Genomic DNA, 23,890 nt, shown 5'->3' on the forward strand with positions numbered 1-23,890 from the left:
TTGAGAATCTTTCCGCACCTTACAGCAATCATTTCACTGCAGAGAATCTCTTACATGCACCCTCCCCGATCACATCAAGATTATTCATTCAACAAAACTCCTATTAACGAATAGAAAGTAAGTAAATCTGCCCTCTATTCAAGTACACAATGTTGTAGAGCATTTTCCCCACAACGTTACTTTCTCGAGCAGGGTGACTGTGCCCTGCTCCTCCATGAAGCAAGCTCAGCCCAGGCAGCCATGTCCTTATTCTCCTACAAACAATGTTTCTGAAGGAGAACAACCCCTGCTCGGGGAACTTATAGCTTCCCCCAGCATAACGCGGTGGAGCAAAGCCCGCCCCACGATCAGCAAACGAGCCAAGGCACAGAAACACGGCAGTGGGAGCGAAGCAGCCCGCAGTCTGGATCCGCACCAGCACCGAGCCTCGCACCGGGGTCGGGACAGATGGACTGACAGATAGGACAGCATTTCTCCATGCAACCCTCCCTCCTTTCCCCTCCCAGGCACACGAGCGAGTGTTTTACCTTCATGATGAGCTCAGGCTGCGGTAAAAGCCTCGATCGTGGCTGAGCGGCCGAGGCTGGACCTGGAATTTAAAACAAAGCGCTAAGGCACCGCACCAGCCGCTCGCACCGGGGGGGGGGGGGGGGGGGGAGGGGAGCCAAGGATCGGGTGGGGGCGCTGGGCTCCTCCCGAAACTCCCCCTTTCCTTTCCCGGATCCCCCCTTTTCCCGCGGCTAGCCCCCTTCCCTCTTTCCTCGGCCGCTGTTTCCTCCCCCCGGCTCCCACACGCCGCGGCTTCCCCTACACTCGCTGCCATTGACGCCATTTCTGTCAGAGGAGGAGAAACTTGCCACAACAACAACCCACCCCCGGCTGCCGCGGGAGGGGGGAGGCGCCCCGGCCACCTCCCCGGGGCGCTGCGCCCCCTCCCCGGGCACCGAGCGGCGGCAGGGCACCCGCGGGGGTCCCAGCGCAGAGAACAGCCCCCTTCTCGCTTTACCGCGCGGAGAGGGAGAGCGGAGAGAAGGAAAGAGAGAGAAGAGGGAGGGAGGCTCTTCCTCCATTGTACGAGAAAGAGTGCCCGTGTGCGCGGCGGGGGAGCGGGGTGTCGGGAGCAGTCCCCCCCACCCCCGACACACACACACACGCTTTTGTAGGGGCTGCGGCTCCGGATCGCGGCGGCTCCTCCTCCCTCCGTCTCCCCCCCTAAATAAAGGAAAGCGCTGACTCCGCCGCAGGAGTTTCGGCAGCAACAGCCGCAACTCCCCGGCTCGGCGCAGCGGGTCCGGGAGGGGGGAGGAAGGGAGGGCAAGCAGGAGGCGGCGGAGGGGGGGAAGAAAAGGAAGAAGAAGAAAAGAAGGGAGCGGGGACGGGGAGGGAGGAAGGGAGGGGGGCGGGGAGAAAGGGGCCCGACCTGCTCGGCGGGGACACGGAGCGTGTGTCTATGTGAGTGTGGAGGAGGGGGCTCCTTCCCTCCCGGCACAGGGGCTGGAGGAGAAGCCGCCGATCCCTCCCCCCGGCCCGCCACTGGGTGTTTGGGGTGGGGGGGGAAGAAGGAGGATCGGCGAGTCCCGCCGCAGTCTCGCTACCAGGAGAAAAACAAGCGCCCCCCTCCCTCCCTCGCCGCCACACGCCCGGCCCCGCGCCCCCACGGGGCCCCTCGCCGCCTCCCCGCCCGCCGCTGGCGGGGCACGGGGGCTTCTTCTCCGGCTCTGCGCCCTCACCTTTGTTCCGCGGCGACCGCCCGCCCGCTGCTCCCCCGGCCCGAGGCGGGGGGCACGGAAGGGAACTGGGCGAAGGCTCCTCTCAGCTCCGGGCACCCCTGGTCCCGCTCGGCGCTCCTGCAGCGGCTCCGCTGGCGGCGGCCCCGCACGGCGCGCGGAGGGGCCGATCCGTCCTGCGCGGCCCCGGCGGCGGCGGCGGTGACTGCTCGGCTCGGTCCCCCTCCCCCTCCCGCACCGATGACTGACTGACGGGCGAACGGGCAGAACCACGCCCCCTTCTCCACCTCCCCCATTGGGCCGCGGTCCGCAGGGCCCGCCCATCCCGCGGTCCCATTGGCCTTCGCGTCGGAAATACTGACATCATTCTTCTCCACTTCTATGGAAACTGAGGCTCGGCGCCGAGGGTGCTCATGGGGAACGCTGTTCTTGCTCGCTGCTCGCAGCATTTCCGGCAGGCAGGGCAGCGCGGCTCAGCGGACAACAACTCCCAGGGCGCACCGCGCGCGAGGGGGGCGGGGCCCTCAAGCGAATGCTAATGACCGAGGAGGCGGGGCTTACGCGTGCGCGGCGGAGCGCTCGGTGGCGCATTTTCCCCTCAGGAGGGGAAGGTGGCGCCCGGCGGGGCGGAAGGAAGGAGGGGGGCGGCGCTCCCGCTCTGGGCTCTGCCGCCGCCAGTCTCGGAGCGGCGGCTGCTCGGGGGCGCGGCTCCGGCTGCTGGCGGAGGAGGAGGCGGCGGCGACGACGAGGACGACGACGAGGACGAGGTGAGGTCGCCTGCCCCGTTAGCTGGCTGTGGCTGGTGGGGGGCGCTGGCGTCCAGGTGGGGAAGAGAGGGGGCGCCGCGCTCGGAGGGGCCAGTTCTGTGGGGGAGCGGGTCCTGGAGCCGCCCCGCCCCGCTCCAGGAGGGGCTTGTAGGCTGCCCGGGAAGGGGCCGGGTGAAAGGGGGCCGCCGGTAGTGCTGGGCGGTGCCGGCGGTCGCCGGGGCGGGCGGAGTGACTGACGGAGTGCTCCGGGGCCGGGGCTGCGCTGGGCTGGCGGCGGGCGGCGCTTCCCGGCCCTCCCTGGCGGCCGAGCCCGACAGCGCCGATCAGAAAATGGGGGTGGACAGCGGGCGGGGGGAGCGATGCGTCCTCGGCTCTCGATCTCCTAAAATGGCGCTGAAGAGCTGGGCCCGCTCGTCCTGGAGTTCTGGAGGCAGCTGAAGAGGCTGCGCCTGTCGTGTTGAACTCCGAAAAAAATGAACCTTATTTCCCTTGGTCTGGCTGCGGCGGGAGTTCGGCAGCTGCAGACAGAGCGGCAGCAATTTCGTGCTCTCTGTGAAATGTGAGTTTTGACCGCGTAACGCAGCTCTCAGCTGCCGTCGCAGATTTTGCCGACTCATCTTCTGTCTTCGGGTCAGTCCGCAGCTCAGAGACCCTCCCCGTCTGCGGGCGGGGACTTTGGCGGCCCAGGTATTGTTCTCTGGCTTCTGCAGCGTTCGTGCTCAATTTTACCTGGAAATCCCATTAAAATGGAACCACGATCCCAGGAGCAGTATGCTCGTGGCGTTCTGGCGTTACTGTTGGAGTGGCGGCTATGGAAAGCTATTTTTTACTTAGCTGTATCTTTGGGGGAAATGTGTGGACTGTGACTGTCCTTCCACCTGTGGAAAGCTGCCCGCCCACAGGTTGAATGTGAGGTGTTGTTCGGTGTCAGCCTAGGAGGAGTTATAAACGCGACTCTCCTAATTAGAAAGGGAGTGCGGACTCGTGTCCCAGTTATGTTTGGATTAAGACCTCTGGTGGTCTTTGTTTGAAACAATACATATTCAGTGAGTTTTCTGTGTATTCCTTTTGAAACTGACCTTCTCACTCCTACCTGCTCCCCCTATTTGGGGCTTCTTCCCCCTCCCGCCCCCGGTTACAACGAAGCCAGTGTCTCAATGCACTAAGTTCTATGATGGAGCTGATTTGAGAACTTTCTGAATGGTTCATTTTATACTACAGCTCTCTGCTTCTATGGTAGTTGTCTTTTATTTTCTCTGTAATTGCACTATGACTGGACCCCTGAGATGATGATACTTTTTAAAATACTGTCTGTATATTTAGCCTGGACTCTTTCAGACTATTACATTCCCCTGTTTGGGAGGAGGGGAAGAAGGTTCTGCAGAGTGGGATGGAACAGGATAGGGTGAGAAACTGTTTTGCAAAGTTCCAAAGGGAAACTTTTTCTTGACATTCGACCTAGAATTAACATTGCTTTAATCCTCTCTAGAAAGGTCCTAGACACAGATCACAGCTTCAAGTATAGCTTTAGAGTAGTTGCACATTATGGAAGCCCACGTCACCATCTTATCCTAGTGTAACATGTGTCTTCAAAGAGATCATTAGAGATAAGGTTTGATGCAGTCCAAAAGGCAGCTCTGTGGGCTTTCTGTTGTGTGTGGCTGTTTTTTATGCTTATGTGAAGATGCTGAGAAATAACTGGAAAATTAACTTTGTCACGCATATGAATTGAAGTGCAAAAAGTTTGTGTGCTGGTTTAAAAGGTAAAATGGCCTTAGGTGCTTCAATTCTATGCATAAGCATAGATGTAATCAATTCTTGCACTTTCACTAACAACAGGCTTTGTGTTCCCTTTCATATATTGTTTAACTGCTGGCTTTTACTTATTGGGAGATGGTGAGTTGAGATACTGTGTCTAAATCAGAGAAGTCTTTCTCAGTGCAACAGTGTAACTTCTGTAACAAATCGGTCAGTCACCTCGGCAGGAAATTCTTAATAACAACCATTTCCCAAGGCGCCGTATGTGATAATTTTGTGCAAAGAGCAGTAATATTACACATCTGGTATCATGGTATTTTTGCTTAGAGGCTTTTGTAATGAATTTCATTTACATGTTTCTTTATCAAGTGTCCTTTTCTATGTATAAGTTTGGGGGATGTTCTGCTCACTGTTTATGTTCCACTGGGTATGTTAAATATGTAGCTGTCTGATGAATAAAGAGACTTTTTTTTTTTTTCCTTGGTGGAGATTTACCTAAAATTTCATTTAATGGTAGAATAGTAGTACAGAAAATTTTAATTATAGTGATTTAAGATGAGTTACCTTTATTCATGAGAGCTTTTTTGCCTCACTTTTATTGAAAGAAAAAAAAGAGTAAGAATCTCTTTACTTGTGGCAGAAGTACCTGACTAATTTTCTGCTGATAAGCAGTATTTCAGGTTAACTCCTATTAGTTTTGTACAGAAAGAGGCAAATATTTAGATTGATGCTGTACAATACTAATGAATTTCAAGTTAGTTGGGGATTCTGAATATGGTCTTACTGCCCTACAGATGAGCAAGACACTTAATTCCCTGAGGGAAGAAGAAGAACTTTAACATTTCCTTCTAAGCAAGAACTTTTACAGGAAAGCACTTCCAGTCCTAGCATCTCTTCTCAGCCTAGCTGGATAGCTATGCACTTTCAATTCTATCACCATCTGTGTGGCTTTTTGACAAATAATAGTCACACGGGAGTTGTTAGGTTGATAGTATATCCTTATATCTATCTCTACCAGGTTCTTTCTGCTTAGAACATCTGGGGGTGGACTCTGAAAATCTTTGATTTTGCCTCCTCGCTGAAGTCCTTTGAGACTTACTCTTTGTATGTAAGGGTACAGTTTGACAGCTGACTCTCAGTGGCAGTGCTGGTTGAAAGCACTTCAGTTACAACAACAAGCTGGCAACAGAATAAGGAGTCAAGGGTGTCAAATCTGATTTTGATTAGTGTGTGGCCTGACCGCTAGCTGTGCTGGCACACCATGGATACGATGGAAAGGCTGTACTGCTTATCGCAGCATCACTGCCAAGAAACTATGCAAAGCCTTCCCAAAAGATGCAGTCTTATGAGCATTTTTTTGACAACTATATTTGGTTAAATAGCCTTTCTTGCCCCTAAAGTGCCAATACATTTGATGAGCACACAGCGTGAAGCGAGGAATTTATCTAAACCTAAGCTTGGAAAATAGTTATTAACACAGATCAGCTCCCCAAGTACAGACTGCTACAAATGCTTATGGGTGTGGAGGGTGGGAATGGGAACAGACAGGAGCTGATCGAGCTATACTCTCCTAGATTCTTGTGCACCTGCTCCCTGGCAGAGAATGGGAAACTGAAAAGTCCTTCACTTACGATGAGCACCACTTAGCAAAAGCCGAAACATTAGTGTGTTATCAACAGTATTCTCACACAGAGTCCAAAACACAGCACTGTACCAGCTACTAGGAAGAAAATTAGCTCTAGTCTAGCCGAAATTGGGACATTAATTTACCTAACTATTCATTTGCTCCAGGAGGAAAAAAGGAAATCTTTTGCAGGATACTAGCAAAGTATCTGAGAAACAATGCTGAAGTAGCATGAGACTTTATACTACTGCTGCAGGTCCTGTCTTAAAACCACATGAGAAGAATTGTTTTAAGTTGCTGCATCTGCAGTGCAGCAAGGAAGGCTAGAGGTGAAAGGTCAGAAAATCTATTACAGAAAACTGTATGGAAAAAAAAATGCAGACAGAGATGACCAAAAGTATGTGAAGTGAAGCTAATCAATAGAAGATTGTCAAGCTCTGTAGGCCCTGGATCCTAAAAGATTAATTTTAAGAGTCTGTTACATTTATGGTGTATGGGAAAGTGTATATATATGTCTGTATGCTTGAATAGTGGTAGAAAAATGGTATTTTTATATTTTGACTTACAACAAAAGATTGAGGAATTATATCAAAAGACTGGAGCTAGTATTCTACTTCTTTAGGTTGCCTTGGTCTGAGGTGTATTTTCTGCTCTTAGACATTTCTTAGACATTGGAATGTCTAATGTATGGGGAAAGCATTTAGGGAGATCTAATCAGATTAGTCATGTGAGGTTTTGTATGTGTATCTGTATGAGTTTGTATGTGGGGTTCTGTATGAGTGTCTTTAAAGACTTGCAGTGGAGCTTCATTGTTGTTAACGGTAAAGTTTAAATACTTCATCACCTAAGCAATCTAACACATACAAAAAAGTGAACAAAGTCTAGGAGTTGGCTTAAACTTCATGAATAATAAAACAAAACTGTATTTAGTGTGTATTATATGTGTTTCCTTGGTAAATGACATCTGGAAACCTTTTATATGCTGAAGGTGTCATGTGCAAAATTGGAATATTTGCACCTAACCTGTAAGTCAGCTGCCTTTTAAGTTGTATGCCTCTATTGTGTACTTCCCTATTTTTTAATCTAAATAGTGTTAACAACGCTTTCTTTAACAGTGTACTCCGTCTTAGGAAATAAAGAAATGGATGGGATGGATGAAACATCTAAAAGAATCCTAGAGCCATACCAATATTTGCTTCAACTACCAGGCAAGTTTCTTTGTACTGTGTTGTTTTAAATATCAAAATTGGTTTTATAGCAACTTTTGTCTTGGGAAGTATAAGCCAAGAAATTTTTCCATTCTTGATTTGTGGATTTAAGAGTAATAAAAAGTAACACTTTTCAGTACTTGTTCTTTTCTTCCTCTTATTAGACCCACCATTTTTTGGTGAGATTGGTACAATCTTGTACAGTAGCTCTTGTGTCTGTAGTGTAAGTAATATTGCAGTTACTCTGTTCTCCGGAGTAGCTGACTAGCGGCTTTTAAAAACTGATAAGGGCAAGTACTGAAGACTTGATCCTGGTTTTAAACCCAGGGCTGACAATGTTTTGTTCTTTAGTTGCTTGCTGTACTGAACTCAGTGGGTTGTGGGTTTTGTTGGGGGGCAGGGGGGAGGGTTGATTGAGGTTTTCTTGTTTGTTTAGGTGTTCTTTGGGGTTTTTTTGTTGGGTTGTATATTTGTTTGGTTTTGTTTGGGGCTTTTTTTTGAGTTTTTATTAGCCTGTTTCTCCTGGAATTTATCTTCCTCAGCATGTACAGAGATAGGTGCTCTTATTGCCAATTTCAGATGTCCATGATTCATAACTTGCTTTACTTGCCAGAGATTCAGCCAGTCTGTGTAGTATCAGGTCACCAGCAATACATTCCTGTGATGTTTTCAGTCTTGAATAGTACAGTAGGAAGCAGTTTGGAAGCAAACTACTGTATGGATATGCCCCTTGGAAGCCTCTTTAACTAAATAATCGGGTTGCTGTGACTTTTACACCTAAAGTGTAAGAAAGACCATACAGGATGTCAAAGTGACTAACTTTGTAAAAATAGTGGCAGAACAACTTTGTCATTGGGACTATTGTGTAATGGCTTGGTTGCCTTCTGTCCAGCTTATGCGGCACGCTGAAGGAGTTTAGGAAGATAAAAAATTTGGGTAAACATTAAGGAAATATTTCTGATCAAAATTATATCTGACCAGGGTAGAAGACCTTCTGCCTAGACAAGTAGCATTATCAATCACAGGCAGAGTACTAAGTGGCTTTTGCGCATCTGCAACAAATCCTGTATATCAGCAGGGTGGGTCCTCTGAGTCCTAATTCATTATACCTTTGTATAATGAATTTCATTATTAACCTCTACAAATATCCAGGATTTTCTTGCCAACATTAGTGATTTCATTTGACTTGGCAATTAGCACTGAGTTGAAAACTAAGAAAAGGAAAGAATTTGGCAGTTATCAGCCTTTTTAATGCCAGAAGGCTTATTTCCCATTTCCTTATGTGTATTCCTTTTGCTATGTTAAAGTGGGTGGTGATCTTTCTAGAGAACTACCTTGAGAATGTCTGTGGTACTAGAGAGCTTTCTAAGCCCTGATCCTGAAGAAATTTACATTCCTTGAACACCATCTTTAAGTGTACTTTTTGTTTGATTAGATTATCTCATTAACCAGGGCATGTTGTAACACCTCCACATCTTTAGCTGTTAATTATTTTTAAAGCTATTGTAGGTACCAGGAAGAAAAGCTTAGCTTCCTAGTAGAAAATATACAACAGGCAAAAAGTGCCCAAAAAATCTTCTATAGGCAAAAGTGCTTGACCAATAGCTCTTTAGTTACCTTTCACTTTAAATGGCACATCTAGGATATACATTTAACCTTCCCACCTTGATTCCTGTGGCTAAATTCCTTTACTTTGTGAGTTGAACCCTAATAACTCTATGCTGGTGGCTTATATAACCCTACACTCGCTGGCAGTATGGGTGTTTTATATCCTGTCCTGCTAAAGTATAACTCTGGAAGTCCACTTTACCATGTTGACTTACTGTTAATTTTGTGTATGTTTTGGGGAAGGTGAAAGATAAGATACCACCACTACTGCATAGAGAGCAGTGAGGGTATGATTCAAAAGGGAAAGCTTCTCTTAAACTAGGCAGGTGAAAGTGGTGTGCTTGTGGGAAGCTTGTACTGAGTAACAGGTGAAGCACTGAGGGTTCACAATCATAAATAAACCGTGTTTACTGTGTTTGAAACACTGGCTTTGCCTAAGGTCACCTATGCCAAGTACAGATCAGTAGGAGCCAGTTACATATGTGAATCTTGGAGTCAGTATGAATCAGTCAGTGCTTGGCAAGGGTGGAAAAAATGGCCAGATATGTTCCTACCTAGATTGGAGCCCAAATGAGATGCCTGAGCTGATCCAACAGGCTCTTGCTGAAAGAGGCAGTTTCATTCCGTCCTCTATGCTTCTGACACTGTTCTCCTGCTGCTTAACTTGTGCCAGTTCTCAGCTTGCTGATCAAATTATAGGTGGTATCAATCACCTAACCTGTTAAAAACTTGCCTGGGTAATCTCTTGTCTTGTAAGTGAGCAGGCACAAGGGTAGGGACACGGAGCTGTTTCTCTGTTGGATCAGTTTGAGCTCTGAGGAGCTTTGCAGAAAGCTTGGCTGAGTGTCAAATCTGTACACTATGGCCCTACAGCAGTCCAATTCCTTATCTTGTAAGACTAGTTAAACTCTCCAAGCAATTTAGTAACCTATGGTTGAATGAATTTAGATACACAATCCCTTTTAATGTAAACAAACTTTGATATGTAACAGTATTAGGGTTGGTAGCAGGGGAGGGAAGGTGCCTGCTAATGTTGTCAATAGCGTAAGAACACAAATTTTTGTAACTGCTAAGGATTTAATTGCTCAGTACAGGAAATTGATTACTCTGCTTCCCTTTGCTGAAATAAGACTTTTAATGGTAACGGTTTTGGGGTGATACCTAAAGTAAGCTTGTGTATTTCTTTGACTTCCAACAGCACTGGGATAGGGAAGCTAGTAGGCTTAAGGTATTTTCAGTGTGGTGCTATTTTAACTGGTAGTATGGTAATTAATGTTTAGTATGGTAATTAACATTTATTCCTTCTTGAGCAGAAATTATTGCTTGGGAGAAGAACACAGATTCTGAAACAATAACTTATCTTGTTAAGTCTCATTGTAGTGGAACATTTATCAATGTTCTGCTTAATCTAGTATTCTGTTATTTAGTCTCATAAAGTGCAGGATTGACTTTTATAGGTTCTGTTGTGGTTTGTCTCAAAAATGGCCTGATTCACACACATGGTGAATCTTGTATTTTTGAGAGTCTGAGTTAACAGCAGTAGCTGATTTTGCAGCACTAAGGAGTACATGGAATTTCAGTTGTCATAGAACTGATATGGTTAACAGCTTGCTATTGAAAGGGGTAGATTCTGATCCCATTTGTGACTGTGCATCTTCTCATACTTGTCCTTCTGGTCTTGGCTGCAGTCTTTCCTGGGCTTGTTCAGCAAGCTAAACAATCAAGACTGGCTTTGTTGTTCAGCTTTTTCTGCTGGATTGTTGAACTTAATCGGTCTAGTGAAGGAGTTGCATTTTATGTGAAGGAGCAGCTGATTTGCATGGAGTTCTACCTTCAGTCAGATGAGCCTGTTGAGAGCTTATGGGCTAAGATTTCAGGGCAGATCAATAGAGGTGACACTGTAGTGGGTGTTTGCTACAGACCCCCCTAAGCAGGAAGAAGCAGATGAGACCTTCAGACAACTGCAAGATACTTCATATTTACAGGCCCTGATTCTTATGAGAAACTTCAATTACCTCACAGTGTTGTAGAAGAAGCATCACAGCAGGACACAGGCAGTCCAGGAGGTTTCTGGAATGAATTGATGACCTCTTGCTAACACAGGTGATCAAGGACCTGATGAAGGAAGGCATTATGCTGGACTGCCACCTTAAAAAAAGGAAGAGTTGGTTAGGATATTAAGACTGGAAGCAACTTTAGTTGCAGTGACCATGTGATAGTGGCATTCAGGATTGTGAGAAGGAACAAAGCAAAAATCAGGATCACAACCCTGAACTAGTTAACCCTATTTTGAACAGAGGAGTTATGCTGGAGAATTATACCAGTGACCTTAATCAGTCACAAGTGGCTGCCAGGTTAAAAGTGTATGTGCCTGCTCTCTGCTTGTCTTCCTGCAGTTCACTTATACTGTTTGTAGTGTTCTTGTAGCTGCTTGGAGAGGTCCGCTTGGGGACTTTATCCATTTAGTTTTAGTCCATCAGAGGATGCAGCTAAACGTGCAAGTGTACAATACAGCTGAGGTAATACAGGAGCTTTCTTCCTCCAAAGAGCAGTGCCCCTTCCCCTAGTCCTCAGCATCTGCTGCTCACCCTGTACTGATTGTGGCAGATCCACTGCATAAGCTGACTCAGTACATAAAGCTGACAGAAAGCTAACCTAGCAAAAAGTTGAGTTCTCTGCTGGGCTAATGAGTTGAGTTAGCTCTAATGGGGTCTAGGTTAATAATCCCTCTGCTCTTTCCCATGCTGTTCTAGCCCTTTCATGTACCCTCTCTGTAAGCAGGGTGCTGCCTTAAGGGCATAATTTGTGGTTATTTTAATGCAGCAAGAGTGAAGCAATACTAACCAGGAGCCTGTCCAGAATGGGGGTCCGTAGTTTTTGGGTCTGTGCCCTGTCACAAGAACAAGCATGTAAATAAAGAGTAAGTTGGCTGATTTTTTTCCTTTTTTATTTCTTTAGGTGAGAAGCAGGGAGGGAATGGCGGGAATGTCCTCAGTACAACATCTTTAATCTAACTTGATATTTGTTTTAAGGATAAAGCTTTAACATTCTTAGCTCTAGAAGGAATTTCTGACTATTTTTCTCACCTTTTCCACCTAGCACTACTAAGGAGAAAAGCTTTTCATAGTTGCTGTTTGATTTGGGTAAGAATTTGGGATCTTAGGCAGATAAAACAGAATGCATTTAACAGAGCTTTGATAAAAGCTTGGTGCAGTAATGTCTATTATTATAGCTCTATACTGTAGGTAGAGCTTCTAATTTTGGGTGTTAGACCTCTATTCTTTAATTTTACAATAGCCTGCTTAGAATACTTAACACAGCGGTGAAATATGATAGTGAAGAAACTGGATAATTCTGGCAGTGCTCGTTTTAATTTTGTCCTGGTGTCCCTGTATTGTTTTCTTGTCTAGTTTGGGAAGAGGAGGGGTGTGGCAAGGAATGGAGTCTTTCTGCATCTAGGCTTTAGAGACCGGTATTAGAAGGGTTTGGTCTTTTGCCATCACAGCATTTATGCTGCAGGCATAAATTGTGCATACGGAAAATTGCTGTACTATCGCATAGACCAGATAAGATTGACTTCAGAATCAGATAAAATAGCATTTATGTAGCAATAATGTTCCTTTAGAAGACGAGCAAATCTGCACCTATAAAAGGAAAGATAAATGCTTCACTCTACAGGTAGTGTTTTTCCATGAATAGTCAGTGTCTAGGAAGCCTTGCTAGTCAGGGTAGACAAGTCTAACAATTCAAATGCTGTCTGTACTAAGGAACTGAAGTGGCTTAATCCTTTGTGCATGTTACTAATCCATTTAGAGTGTGTTCTAGTAGTCTAGTTCCTCGTGATGAAATAATGGTTCTTGCTGAACACCCAGCATTCTTTAAGTGTATTTTCTAGGAAACACATTCAGAAAAACAGAATTAGCTGCCTATTATAAAGGCAGAAAGTAGGTGCTGTCTGTAGCCAAGTAACTTAGAAGAGAATAAACAGCTACAGATAAGGTACAGTTCCTTAATGTGGTATTATCTCTGACTGGTTTTCTTTATGAATGTAGTGAAATACTTGTTAATCCTTAACTGGTAAGCCATACAGTTTGGCAGTTGTTTGTAACAGTGATTCTCAAGGAGAGACAGAACAATCCTTCCCTTCTGCAGAAAACTATTAGTGTTTAAAACTCAGCACAGACAGCAAAAATGGAGAAAATAAGCCAATGACAGTGTATGTCCAGGTAAGAATGCTTGTTCACATGTGGCAGAAGCAGAGGACAGAGCTGCTGGGGGGAAAAAAGAGGACCATTTTGTTAACCTTGTCTAGTGAAAACCAAAAGATGGTGGTGACAGGAAGCAGTGGAAATCATTGAGAACTGAGACAAAAATTGCAGACCTCTGATCCAGGGAGGAAGGTTATCACCCTTGCTACAGAGCCCAGCCCACAAAGCTATTGCTTACCTGGTGGTGACTTAATTAGAAGGGGAAAAATTCTCAGTCCTGTTCCTCCAGGGTCTATCGCTGCAAGTGAATTTACCCATTTTTATTATTTTGTTCTGTATATGCTGGTTGCATAGTCATAGAGAAGCCTTAGGGAGAGATTCAAATGTTGGCATTTCTTTGGTGCTATGGGCAAGATGGAATTATCAATATGAGAACTAGTATTGCAGAGTATCTCAATTATGTCTCAGTAATTACTTGAGTCAAGTAATATGGGTTCCATGGGTGTCTATGTTGCACTGCTTTGAAGTTTATTTAAAGCTTTTTCCAAATGCTTGTTTGTGAGCTGTATATGCAGAGCTGTTTTTGCAAACCTGTCTTGTGGTTATTCCAAGATACACATAACTGAGCTTCTCAAAGTTCAGAGCAGAATTGTCTCAGTGTGGATAGGGGATGACTTTCTTTCATGTTGAACATGACTAGATGCTGAATAGATAATTTGTACATAAAAACTAGCATATTACTGAAGAAAGCAGGCATCAATAATGTATAGGCATAAGGTTAACGTGTATTGAAATTCACTCTGTCATGTAGAAAGTATCTGGATTGAATAGAATGACATGTTTTAACACTAAACTGGGTCATTTGATGTTGTCTTTCTTTCCTTTGAAACAGAGTGACTGCCTGGCTCCAACAAAGTAGTTTTTACCAAAGCACACCAAATTCTATTTGTAGGTAGATTTCTCAGGTATAAGATAAACATCTGAATTCTTGGAAGGTTCTATGCTGTTCAGAATGTTCTGATTAGATTTTTGTAAAATGTTATTTAGTAAGTATATGAAGTGTCACTTTCATGTTTTACAAAGTAGCAAGTGAAGAATAATACTACAGGAGAAGGACCTAAAAATTGAGATAAATAGATATTCAATGAATACCCATACTTTCAACTAATAATGAATCATAATTGAAACTTTTTATTCATAAAATTAACATGCCTTGCAAACTAGCTGATCTGTACAGGCTACCAACATGCTCAGGATCCCTTACTAATTAAATTGTGAAAACTAAATATAGTAACCTGTAAATATGTGCTTTGCGTATTCCTGTGAAGTGTTTAAAACTGAAACTGCTGCTAATTGATGTTTATTCGATGATGGAACAAGCCATGCACTGATACATTTTCCACTTTTGTGTCATCACACTGATCAGTGTTTGTAATCAGATCTCAAATCAGCTATAGTTGTTAAGACAAACTGTTGTCCCTAATAATGAACTTCATTATTTTTATAAATGCCTATAATATTTTTATTGTAGGTAAGCAAGTGAGAACCAAACTGTCACAGGCCTTTAATCACTGGCTGAATGTTCCAGAAGATAAAATACAGGTACTGACTAATTCTTTTTAAAAGGTTGTTATCTTTCTTCCAAGACTACTCGTAACAGATGATTCTCTTACATAGCATAAATTATCAGAAATCTTAAATGCACTAATTTTTGAATGTAAAGTAAACTTTCAGGAGAACAACTTCAGTGCAAAGCTTTTACTGTGATGCAACACTAAAGCAATTACTTCTATGTCTTACTAGAATAGGTATTCCTTTCCACGTGTGTTCAACCTTTGAAGTTGTAGATAAGCAGCTATCATTGTTACCCACTTAACATAACTCAGTTATTAACACTGAGTTATTACAAAAGAAGCTAGACAGTTAACTTGTAGACTTCACAAATACAGTGTTTGAAAATAAAATCTTTAAGATTTTAATACTAGAATATCGGGGATGGCAATTAAATCAACTTTACAAACGTAAAACTGAGACAGGTGTATCATATAGTCTACAGTCCTTTCTAATGAGAAGCATTATCTAGGAGTTCACGTTCCCTTTTCTCTTGGACGAAGTGTGCAAGATGCACGGCTGTGTATCTAAACACTGTGGCTTGCCAAATGAAAAATTACCCTCTGTTTTAGGTTAGACTGCAGTTTTGCTAAACTGCATACAGAATGTGCAAAACATTTTCTGTCCAAGACAATGCAAGGAATTAATACAATTGGTTGTGGCTTTTGACAACCAGCTGGTCCTTTGCTGACTTCATTAATTGTTCACAGAAGTTAGAGTTTGTGAAGGAGTCATTTTTAGGGTGGCTTAAGAGTGACACTTCATAGCTCTCAAGTAGTAAAGTGGTTTAAGAGGCTGCATTTCATAATCTAGGCACTCTTCTGGTTTTCGGCCTGTCTGTGTAACTTTCTAGCAAAATTTTTTCTGTCTTTCAGCTAGACACCTTACGCTTTGTGCTCAGACAAATATCCAAATAAAACATATAATACAGCAATCTGTGTATTTATGTATGGGTTTAGTCTAATATCACAGATCAGAATTCAGATTGGAAGAAGCCTCTGGAAGTTATCTAGGACAACCCTGTGCTTAAAGCAGGGCTTGCTCTGTAGCTGCTTTAGGCTTCTGGGAGCTTTGTTGAGTTTTAAAAATCTGGTGATGGGGTTTCTGCAGCTTTCCAGGGCCTGTCTTCTCATGCTGAACCCCTTTCATTATAACAAGGCCTTCCATTCTATTCAACTGGATTTTTTTATGTTGCAATCTGACTGTTGCCTCCTGCCCTTTTGCTGAGCACCCATGACAATGTGGTCCATTTTTGCTTAGTGCTATAGTAAGCTAAAGCTGCAGTGCCTCTGTGTGAGCGGAAGTTATCAGTTCTGCCACTTTAAACTGATGATGATGTAACTGCTATTGAAAACTTGGACCACTTGTTTTATCTTTATGAGGAAAACCAATGCTTTAATGTCTCCTTTGCTACTCAAGTTGTTTGTAATTGGAGGAAAAAACAAGACCCTGTCATCTTTTAGTCTGCATCGTGACCCAATTATTACAGCTTTTGTTCATTCTTATACTAATTTTAATAACTAGAGATGGTTGAAGTCTGGAGGACCACCTCTGGTCATCTTTTTGACATCTCATAATCTTAAGATATCCCCTGTGTCTAACAGCCCGATTAATTTCCAGCTATTTGTATTTTTTTTATTAAAAATCTGAATGCTGGCACTCATTCTGGGACTTTTTTCTTACCTTAGATTATTTGTGTAGTTTATTTAGATTATACAATTGAGGCTACTGTTCCTTGATAGTTTATTTTACTATTAACTGGCACTGTTGCAGCTTTTGCCCCAACCAAGTGATCTCTTCCCCTCAACACTTACTGAATTTCTAGTTCCCATTTGGTGCTGCACTGAGACACTTCAGCTTGGTGAATTAGAGGACACTGTGTTTGTCAGGTGATCTTTCTTCTGAGAAGGCACTGAAATGGCCTAGCGAGAGTCAAGCAAATTTTAAAGCTATTGCAGATAAGGAGGTAGAAGAAGTCTGTGTGTTCACAGTGTGATAGTCCAGCAGGTACTGATTAGATAGTTTAGGTTGTCAGAAAACATAGCATTCTCTACTGGGTCTTCAGCTTTCATAATGGAGACCAGTCTTTTAATTTTCTCAGGCTACTTCCTGATGTCTTCTAAAATAAGCTTTTTCTGGTATCTGAACTGTTTCACTCCTCTCTTTCGCCTTTGAAGCATTTTTCACACTGTCTTAAGTTTACCAGATAATTTGATAGAAACACAGAGTCACGAAACACTGTTTCCTTTAAATCTTAAACATATGGAAGTTGCAAGAGGTCATGAAACTGACAGTGATATGAAATAGGTTAGCAAGAGAAACACTAGAGTACGCTTATCCAGTGAATTCACACAACAGAGGGAAACTTTCCTGATAGTACTGAGAATGAGATAATGGACCAAAAGATTATTCAAACAAATAGGTGTGTAAAGTTGTCTTCAGTAAGTACTCTATCCTTTGATTTCATGAGTGCTTAAGTAGGTTGTTCTTGCACTTGTATCTTGGAAAAGGGATTAAATTGCTGGGGTTTGAGTTTTAATCTTTGGAACAATATTCAGTGAACGCCAGGTGGCTTGGTGCTCAAGAAAATGCTTACAGCAAAGTCTTTGTTTTGTCCTACAGCACCCACCAAATAGGACCGTACTAGATATTTGCTGCCATTTTGTGGTGGTCTTAGTATTTTTTAACAGTTGTTTTGATGAATGTTGTCTGAACACAATGTTTGTAGCTAACAAATGTAATTGGTTCATTAGCTTTAAAATCATATCTTAATCAGATATGTTTTACAGTGAGTTTATACAATATGCAGTTTACGTGCCTAAATTTCTTTCCATTTAAGCAGGTGCTGAATATACCTGTTGCTTGCATGGCAGCTGTGGAATAAAAGCAATGTATGGTGTAAAGTGTTAAGACTCTTCATTTTTTTGTTGAGTTATTAAAGTTTCATTCTATTCAAATGTAGTCAGCTACAAGCCTGGCGTTGTGAAGGGTTTATTGCACACATCAGGTGGTGTGTGATATTGGTCTACCTAGTAACAAGCAGTGTGTAGAAAGCTTCCCAAAAGAAATTTTAGCTGTTGTGTTTCTGCCAAGAATTTTCCAAACGATGCTTCAGAGGGAATAGTCTGTCCTTTAAGAGCTCAGTACTGAATATAACTGCACGAAGTGTGGGAAAAGAAAGATGAACTCTCTCTCCACTTATCAAAACCAGGTTCACAAGAGAAATGTGATAATGGATGATACCTGACACTCTCAAGAACTGACTTTGGGAGATTTCAGATTTGTAAATCTGAACATTTCAAAACACTGTGTTTATTTTATTTTCCCCTCGTCATGTTTCTAGTAACAGTTACTGCATGACTCCTAGATAATGGCATGTTTTAGAACTGTAGCAACAGTCAAGAGGAGCATGCAAGTGGAAGCACTTCAGGAAGTAAGTTAACTTTGAATCTGAAAAGATTACACAAAAGACTCTATGATCTAGGACTTACAGCAAACTGGATGATGAAGAGAATCATAAATCTGTACTAGCAGTGAAAAGCAAGTTGTCTAAAGAGGAACCTCATTGATAGAGAATATAGTTCTTTAAAACATTATCCATTTAAATTATAGTCTTGCAAAACTGATGGTTAAATTACAGTAAGAGACTTAACAATGTTCTCTTCTTGTGATAGGTTATCATTGAAGTGACAGAGATGTTGCACAATGCAAGCCTACTTGTGGATGATATCGAAGATAACTCAAAGCTACGGCGGGGCTTTCCAGTGGCACACAGTATCTATGGAATTCCATCTGTAATCAACTGTGCTAATTATGTTTATTTTCTTGGCTTAGAGAAGGTTTTAACCCTTGATCATCCAGATGCTGTTAAAGTTTTTACCCGTCAACTTCTGGAACTCCATAAAGGTCAAGGCTTGGATATTTACTGGAGAGATACTTACACCTGTCCTACGGAGGCTGAGTATAAAGCTATGGTACTGCAAAAGACAGGTGGTCTCTTTGGATTAGCTGTAGGCCTCATGCAGCTGTTCTCAAATTATAAAAAAGACTTAAAGCCTCTGCTTAACACACTTGGTCTCTTCTTCCAAATAAGAGATGACTATGCCAACTTGCACTCCAAAGAATATAGTGAGAACAAGAGTTTTTGTGAAGACTTAACTGAGGGCAAGTTCTCATTCCCAACCATTCATGCAATTTGGTCAAGACCTGAAAGTACTCAGGTGCAAAACATTTTACGTCAAAGGACAGAGAACATAGATATAAAAAAATACTGTGTACATTACCTTGAAAATGTTGGTTCCTTTGAGTACACTCGGAATACATTGAAAGAGCTTGAATCTGAAGCCTATAAACAAATTGAATCTCTTGGGGGAAACCCTGAGCTTGTAGCACTAGTTCAACAGCTGAGCAAAATGTTCAAAGAAACTGCAAATTAAAAAATTAACGTCTGGGTGTGGATTAAAACTGTTTTTAAAATTGGAAAATAACCAGATGGAGAGGTGTGATAATCAGTCTCATGTAAAACTTTCTCTTGTAGCTATGTTACAAAAATTACTGTTAAAAATAACTTGTCACTGAGTTTTGAAATATATACCCTATTATCTCTGAAGTCTTAACTGTAACTGCTTACAGTTGGTTTTGTTAAAGCAGATGTACTAGAACTAAAACAAGTTTTGAATCTAAATGTAAATAGTCTTTACACAATCACAGGGGTTATTTCATACCTAAAACTCTCAGGCCCCTAACCAGGCTATGATAGGATTCTGGTTGAAATTCTGTGTTAAATTAAATCAGGTTGACATGTGTTTATTGTGCATTTTAAACGATGCTCTTGTAAACCAAAATGTGTGTTAAAAAACAAAAGAAGATAACTTGCAACCACAATGCACGTAAAATTGTTGTGTGATATTTCTAAGTTTAACTTGAGAAGATCAGGTGGGTCAGTTTACTATGTCCTAGGGTGAATATCCTATTCAGTTTCTGTGGGTATTTTCAGGGAAAAGTGAGTTATAAAAGATATTATTTCATATGCAAATAAGAAATTGTGACTTCATAAAGATTTTGAAGTACCTTAGAAAAAAGATTTCATCACATCAGCAAAGTGTAAATTTGCTGCTGATTCCACCTCTGCAGTGAGTAATTTTGCTAACCTGGTTTTAGATTTTGAAGTTGTCTTTCTGTAGCCAGAAACTTAAATCTATGCATTAGAGCTCATATATGTAACTGTAGCTAGCACCATAATGAGCTGCTGTTAGAAATGGAAAATGATTCATACCAGGTAACTTTAGGACACCATGATTGGTGCAGGTCTCTTTTATCTCTGCTTATAATTGAGGGGCTTCTCCAAGACTTTATTCATAATTCATACTTCATTCCTGTTCTGAATTGCTGTCTGGAGGCATGTTCTAGATCTCTCCAAAGAGACAAGAGCTGTCTTTTTTTCTGTTAAAACAAAGTACAGTATCTTGTTTTACAAGCTACAATACCACTTCACTTTTGTTAATTGCTTAAATAGAGCTTTAAAATTGTAGACGTACCAAAATAGAACTGGGACTGAGAGCAAGTTTTAGGGGTGGGGATAAGTAACAAAGTTCTCTGCTCATATATATAAGTATAAATATATATAAATAAATATATAGAAAGAAAAAGGTTAATACAATGTAAGCAGAGATGTTTGTTTTTTCCTTGGCTGGGCTGGCTTTATTCACGTTCAGTTCCTTTAGTACTCACAGGTATATTAAGCTTTGCTTTGGGGTAGCAAGGTAATGGTTTGGATCAAAAGTAGGACTGGTGCCGTTAGCTGTGGTGTTAGCTCAAGCATACTCTGAAATGGACAGAGGTACTGGGCTTTTGATGGTAAAAGGATAGTTTTATGCAGGTGTTCATTTACTGTACCTGGAAAACAGGGAGAGCTATGATAACCCATTGAGAAAACTAACTGAAGAAGGTTGCTATAATGTCTTCCCTGGACAGCTTTAATATCCTCCTGAAAGTGATCAAACATGACAAAATTGAGGATGGCTGCTTTTGGTCAGAAATATTATGTAATTATGGATGATAGCCTACCCCTTTTATTTGCATGCTGAGGAGAAACTTTTGTCTGATTAGGCACAGAATAATAGGCTTTTCACTGAATGGACCTGGTTGCCAGGACTGAATAGTTTAAAGCTGTTGAAAGGTGTCTTTAATGTTAATGAAAGAGAATTGTAATTCCTTTTGCATAACTTGCAGTGCTCAGTAAGCCTGTAAAATTTTAATGTGTTATGTGAAAATACTGTCTGCAGCAAATTACATTTATTTTGTGCCATGTCTTGGGAGTTTCTAAGCACTGTTGCAGTTAATGTTGAATAGGGGAAAGCACTGAAAAGATTATTGTTGTCAGGAGAATCTCCTAGTCTTACTGTGAACTGTATCCTTGTGCCTGTTAGGATATTGTAACTGCAACACAATGCAAAGTGCACTTAGTGCCATTTCATTTCTGTTCTGTTCTGTTGCTGGATGTAAACGATTTTGTGTAATCAAACTTTCATAATGAGGTAGCTTTCCTTACTTTTTCTATAAAGCTTTTCTACCATCTGAGATTTCTGCTATGTCATCCCTCCTTTGTTTCGTTCTGGCAATTCACCCCAGTATTTATGCTAATTCTATATCTTGTAGCATGTTAGGAGTAGGTACATGGATGTTTTCAAGTTGCAGGCCATCTAAACCACAAATGGGTAAGAAGGGACAAGTTGGTCCAGCTTTCTTTTTCCAGGTTACAAGAGACCATGGAGCTCTGTCTTGCTCTTCTGCCTTCAAGGCGTTTGATGGCAGTATTCAAAGCATACCCTGAAGGTATATCTGAAAAGACTCAGAACTTGAGCATTGTTGCTCATCACTTTGGTTAAGATAACCTGGATTGTGAGAGCTTTTCTTGATGTATTCAGGAGTTGGAAGAGGCTGGGATATTTCCCCTTCATCTGTTAAGCTGGTAGAGCATCTCAGAGTACTAAATGTCAGTAGTAACAATGTCTGTTAGTCAAGGCAGTTTTTATGTTTGGTGCCATAAGATGAGTCTGTGCAGTCTCATCATTATTCTCTAATGTTATCACTGGTACAGGCTCCTGAGGTTAAGCTGTGTTTAGAAAACCGCTTCTTTAAAGCAGCATGGGAGTTCTTTTGACTACAGAATTAGTTAGCTGTGTAAGTGCCCCTCTCTGTTGCTATGTCTCCCACAACACAGGGAGTGGGGATTTTTCCTGATCTTCCTAAGATATGCACTGTTGTAAATGGAAATCCGAGGTGCAAGGGGAGATGCCCACAGGGAAACGAAGGGGGTACTGGTTTTAGTGTCAGTCCCTTTGAGCCAGAATTGTTCCCCTTATCTTCCTACCATTCCAAACAAGTTCTACTTTGATCAGGTTTTTCATGTATTTCTTGGGGGTTTAGTTCTTGCAGTTCGCATTAAGAGAAATGCAAATACTCATAAGTCTGGAGCATTCCCCCCCACCTCAGTCTGTTTTCTGACTGTGTGCTTGCTTGGATGTAAATGAATGCTGTCACCTGTCTTAGAGTAGCCAGCCATTGGATGGGACATATGTCTATGATTTTTCATAGATGTTAGTTCATGTTAGATGTTCATAGATAAAGGCTGATGTTTACCCCATCAATTATGAAGAAAATTGCATCATTTCAAGACCTTGCTTAGGAGAGAGGTTTCTCCTTTTGAACTCAGGCTGTTCGGGTACCCACTCAGAGCAACTTTGTATGTATCAGCCAGTTGTTGATACAAACAAACGAAAAATGTTAATGGGAAAGAAACTGTTGTCATTTCTTTATGCTTCTGCTTTTTTGTTAATTTTGCTAATCTGGCTGCATGTGCTATGGAAATTTCATATTAATGACTATTTTCCTTGGTTGTTTTTAAAATGCTAACAAGGTATAAAAACATGGGGTTTGTGAGGGGGTTTGCATTTCTCACGTAAAACTGGTTTGAACTTAAATACACCTTTGTCACTGAATTGGGCCAGGCTTTTATTCATGTGCAAGAGCCATATGGGCATCTGTTGCTCTTCTTTGTCTTGTCTTAATCATTTTACATTTCAGGTTTGGTATTTACTATGTTCTTTGTATTATTTGCTCAGTACTTCCACTGTAATTCTTCTTTCAGCTATATTTCTATTCTGCTGTTAATACCAAGCACACATAATACCATCAAAGTTGGTTTTGATCCTGGACAAACAAAATAGTCTGGGTCTACTTTTGAAATGTTGAATCTTGGCTCATCGGTTGCCTTCACTAACGTAATCCAAGATTAATCCAAGATTTTCTGCAATCTCAAAATGCCTGAAAGTTCTTTTCCAGGAAGCTAAAGCCTGTAGCATTTTATATTACCATAAATTACTTTTGTCTCATGTAGCTTGAGCTACTTTCCTTACCCTACCTGTTTGCTTTCAGGACCATTTTGCTTTAGTGGTAATGCCTGCTAGGTCTTTTTATGAATGAACTTAACTCACTAGCCCTGAGGGAGAGAAGTTAATTTTTGTCCAGGTTAATGAATTATCCTACTCAGCAAGAGCCTGATGAATGTCAGAGCTAGCTGGTGGACAAAGGCCAGGGAAAGGATTTGAGAGAATAAGAAAACCCGTTTTTGCTTCCTGAGGCTGCCTCATGTAATTTCACCTTGTTTTACAGAATTTACTTGACTTTGTAAGGAAAGGCTTAAGTGTGTGTTTAGTTTCTCTGAGCTTCCCTTCTTGCTTTCCAAATAGACTGTGAGAGATACTTAAGTTAAAAAATTTTTATTCTGATAATTATTTATGTAACTTGCATATATCATCTAAAGATTTTGATTAAAGGTACAGATAAAACAGAGTACATTGTTTCATCGCTGTATTTTTCTTTCTCTTAACAATTTTTCTGTTCTTGAAGACAGGGAAACATAATCTGCCATGTTCCTGTTTGAGTTGATTGCTACCTCACATTAATATCCTTCCTGAATAACTTTTTCATAGCTGAGCATCTGTGTTCAACCTCTTCTGCAGCAGTTATTTTAAAATTACTTCAGAGGCACCTTGTGAGGTGTGGCTAAGAATAATCCATGATTCATTAACTCACTTCAAGCATATAATCTGCAAAACTTCTAATAAAGATGCAGGTTAAACCACATTAACCCTGATAGTGTTCCTCACCTGTGTACCCTATGGAACAAGCAAGTTCTCAATTAACCTACTGAAAAGGTATTTACTGATCATCTCTGTTTAGTACAGCATAGAGAATCATGGAGATACACCAAGAAGGCCTAAGGTGACACTTCCAGGGAAAGCACTGCAAAACCTGACATGAATTTGTGTAGAAGGCTAACTCTGAGGTGAAGGGAAATCATAGATAATTTTCTGCT

At 42.1% G+C, this 23,890-nt stretch overlaps 2 protein-coding genes across 5 annotated transcripts in view; one reads left to right on the forward strand and one right to left on the reverse strand.

Annotated features, from left to right (window-relative positions):
* The window catches only part of ARID4B (AT-rich interaction domain 4B), an 89,181-nt gene extending 87,267 nt beyond the window's left edge, over positions 1–1,914 (reverse strand). For both annotated transcript variants that reach the window (XM_082277114.1, XM_082277113.1), the window contains exons 1-2: positions 1,731–1,914; positions 528–589 (exon numbers count right to left, since the gene is read on the reverse strand). In XM_082277114.1, coding sequence (XP_082133240.1) covers positions 528–533 — 6 coding nt within the window. In that variant the 5' untranslated portion in view covers positions 534–589; positions 1,731–1,914. The remainder of the gene's footprint in view (positions 1–527; positions 590–1,730) is intronic.
* Positions 1,915–2,369: 455 nt separating this feature from the next.
* On the forward strand, positions 2,370–23,365 carry GGPS1 (geranylgeranyl diphosphate synthase 1). 3 transcript variants are annotated; one of them, XM_082300806.1, is made up of 4 exons: positions 2,370–2,494; positions 6,992–7,084; positions 14,432–14,502; positions 18,186–23,365. In XM_082300806.1, exons 2-4 carry the CDS (start codon positions 7,018–7,020, stop codon positions 18,945–18,947), a joined length of 900 nt encoding a protein of 299 aa, XP_082156932.1. In that variant the 5' UTR covers positions 2,370–2,494; positions 6,992–7,017; the 3' UTR covers positions 18,948–23,365. The 3 variants fall into 3 exon arrangements, with proteins under 3 accessions (XP_082156932.1, XP_082156934.1, XP_082156933.1); XM_082300808.1 differs by lacking the exon at positions 2,370–2,494 and adding an exon at positions 2,917–3,053; XM_082300807.1 differs by lacking the exon at positions 2,370–2,494 and adding an exon at positions 3,145–3,181.
* The last annotated feature ends 525 nt before the right edge of the window (positions 23,366–23,890 follow it).

The sequence above is a fragment of the Coloeus monedula genome, assembly GCF_965178545.1.
Source record: "Coloeus monedula genome assembly, chromosome: 2".
In the NCBI taxonomy this organism is placed as follows: domain Eukaryota; kingdom Metazoa; phylum Chordata; class Aves; order Passeriformes; family Corvidae; genus Coloeus; species Coloeus monedula.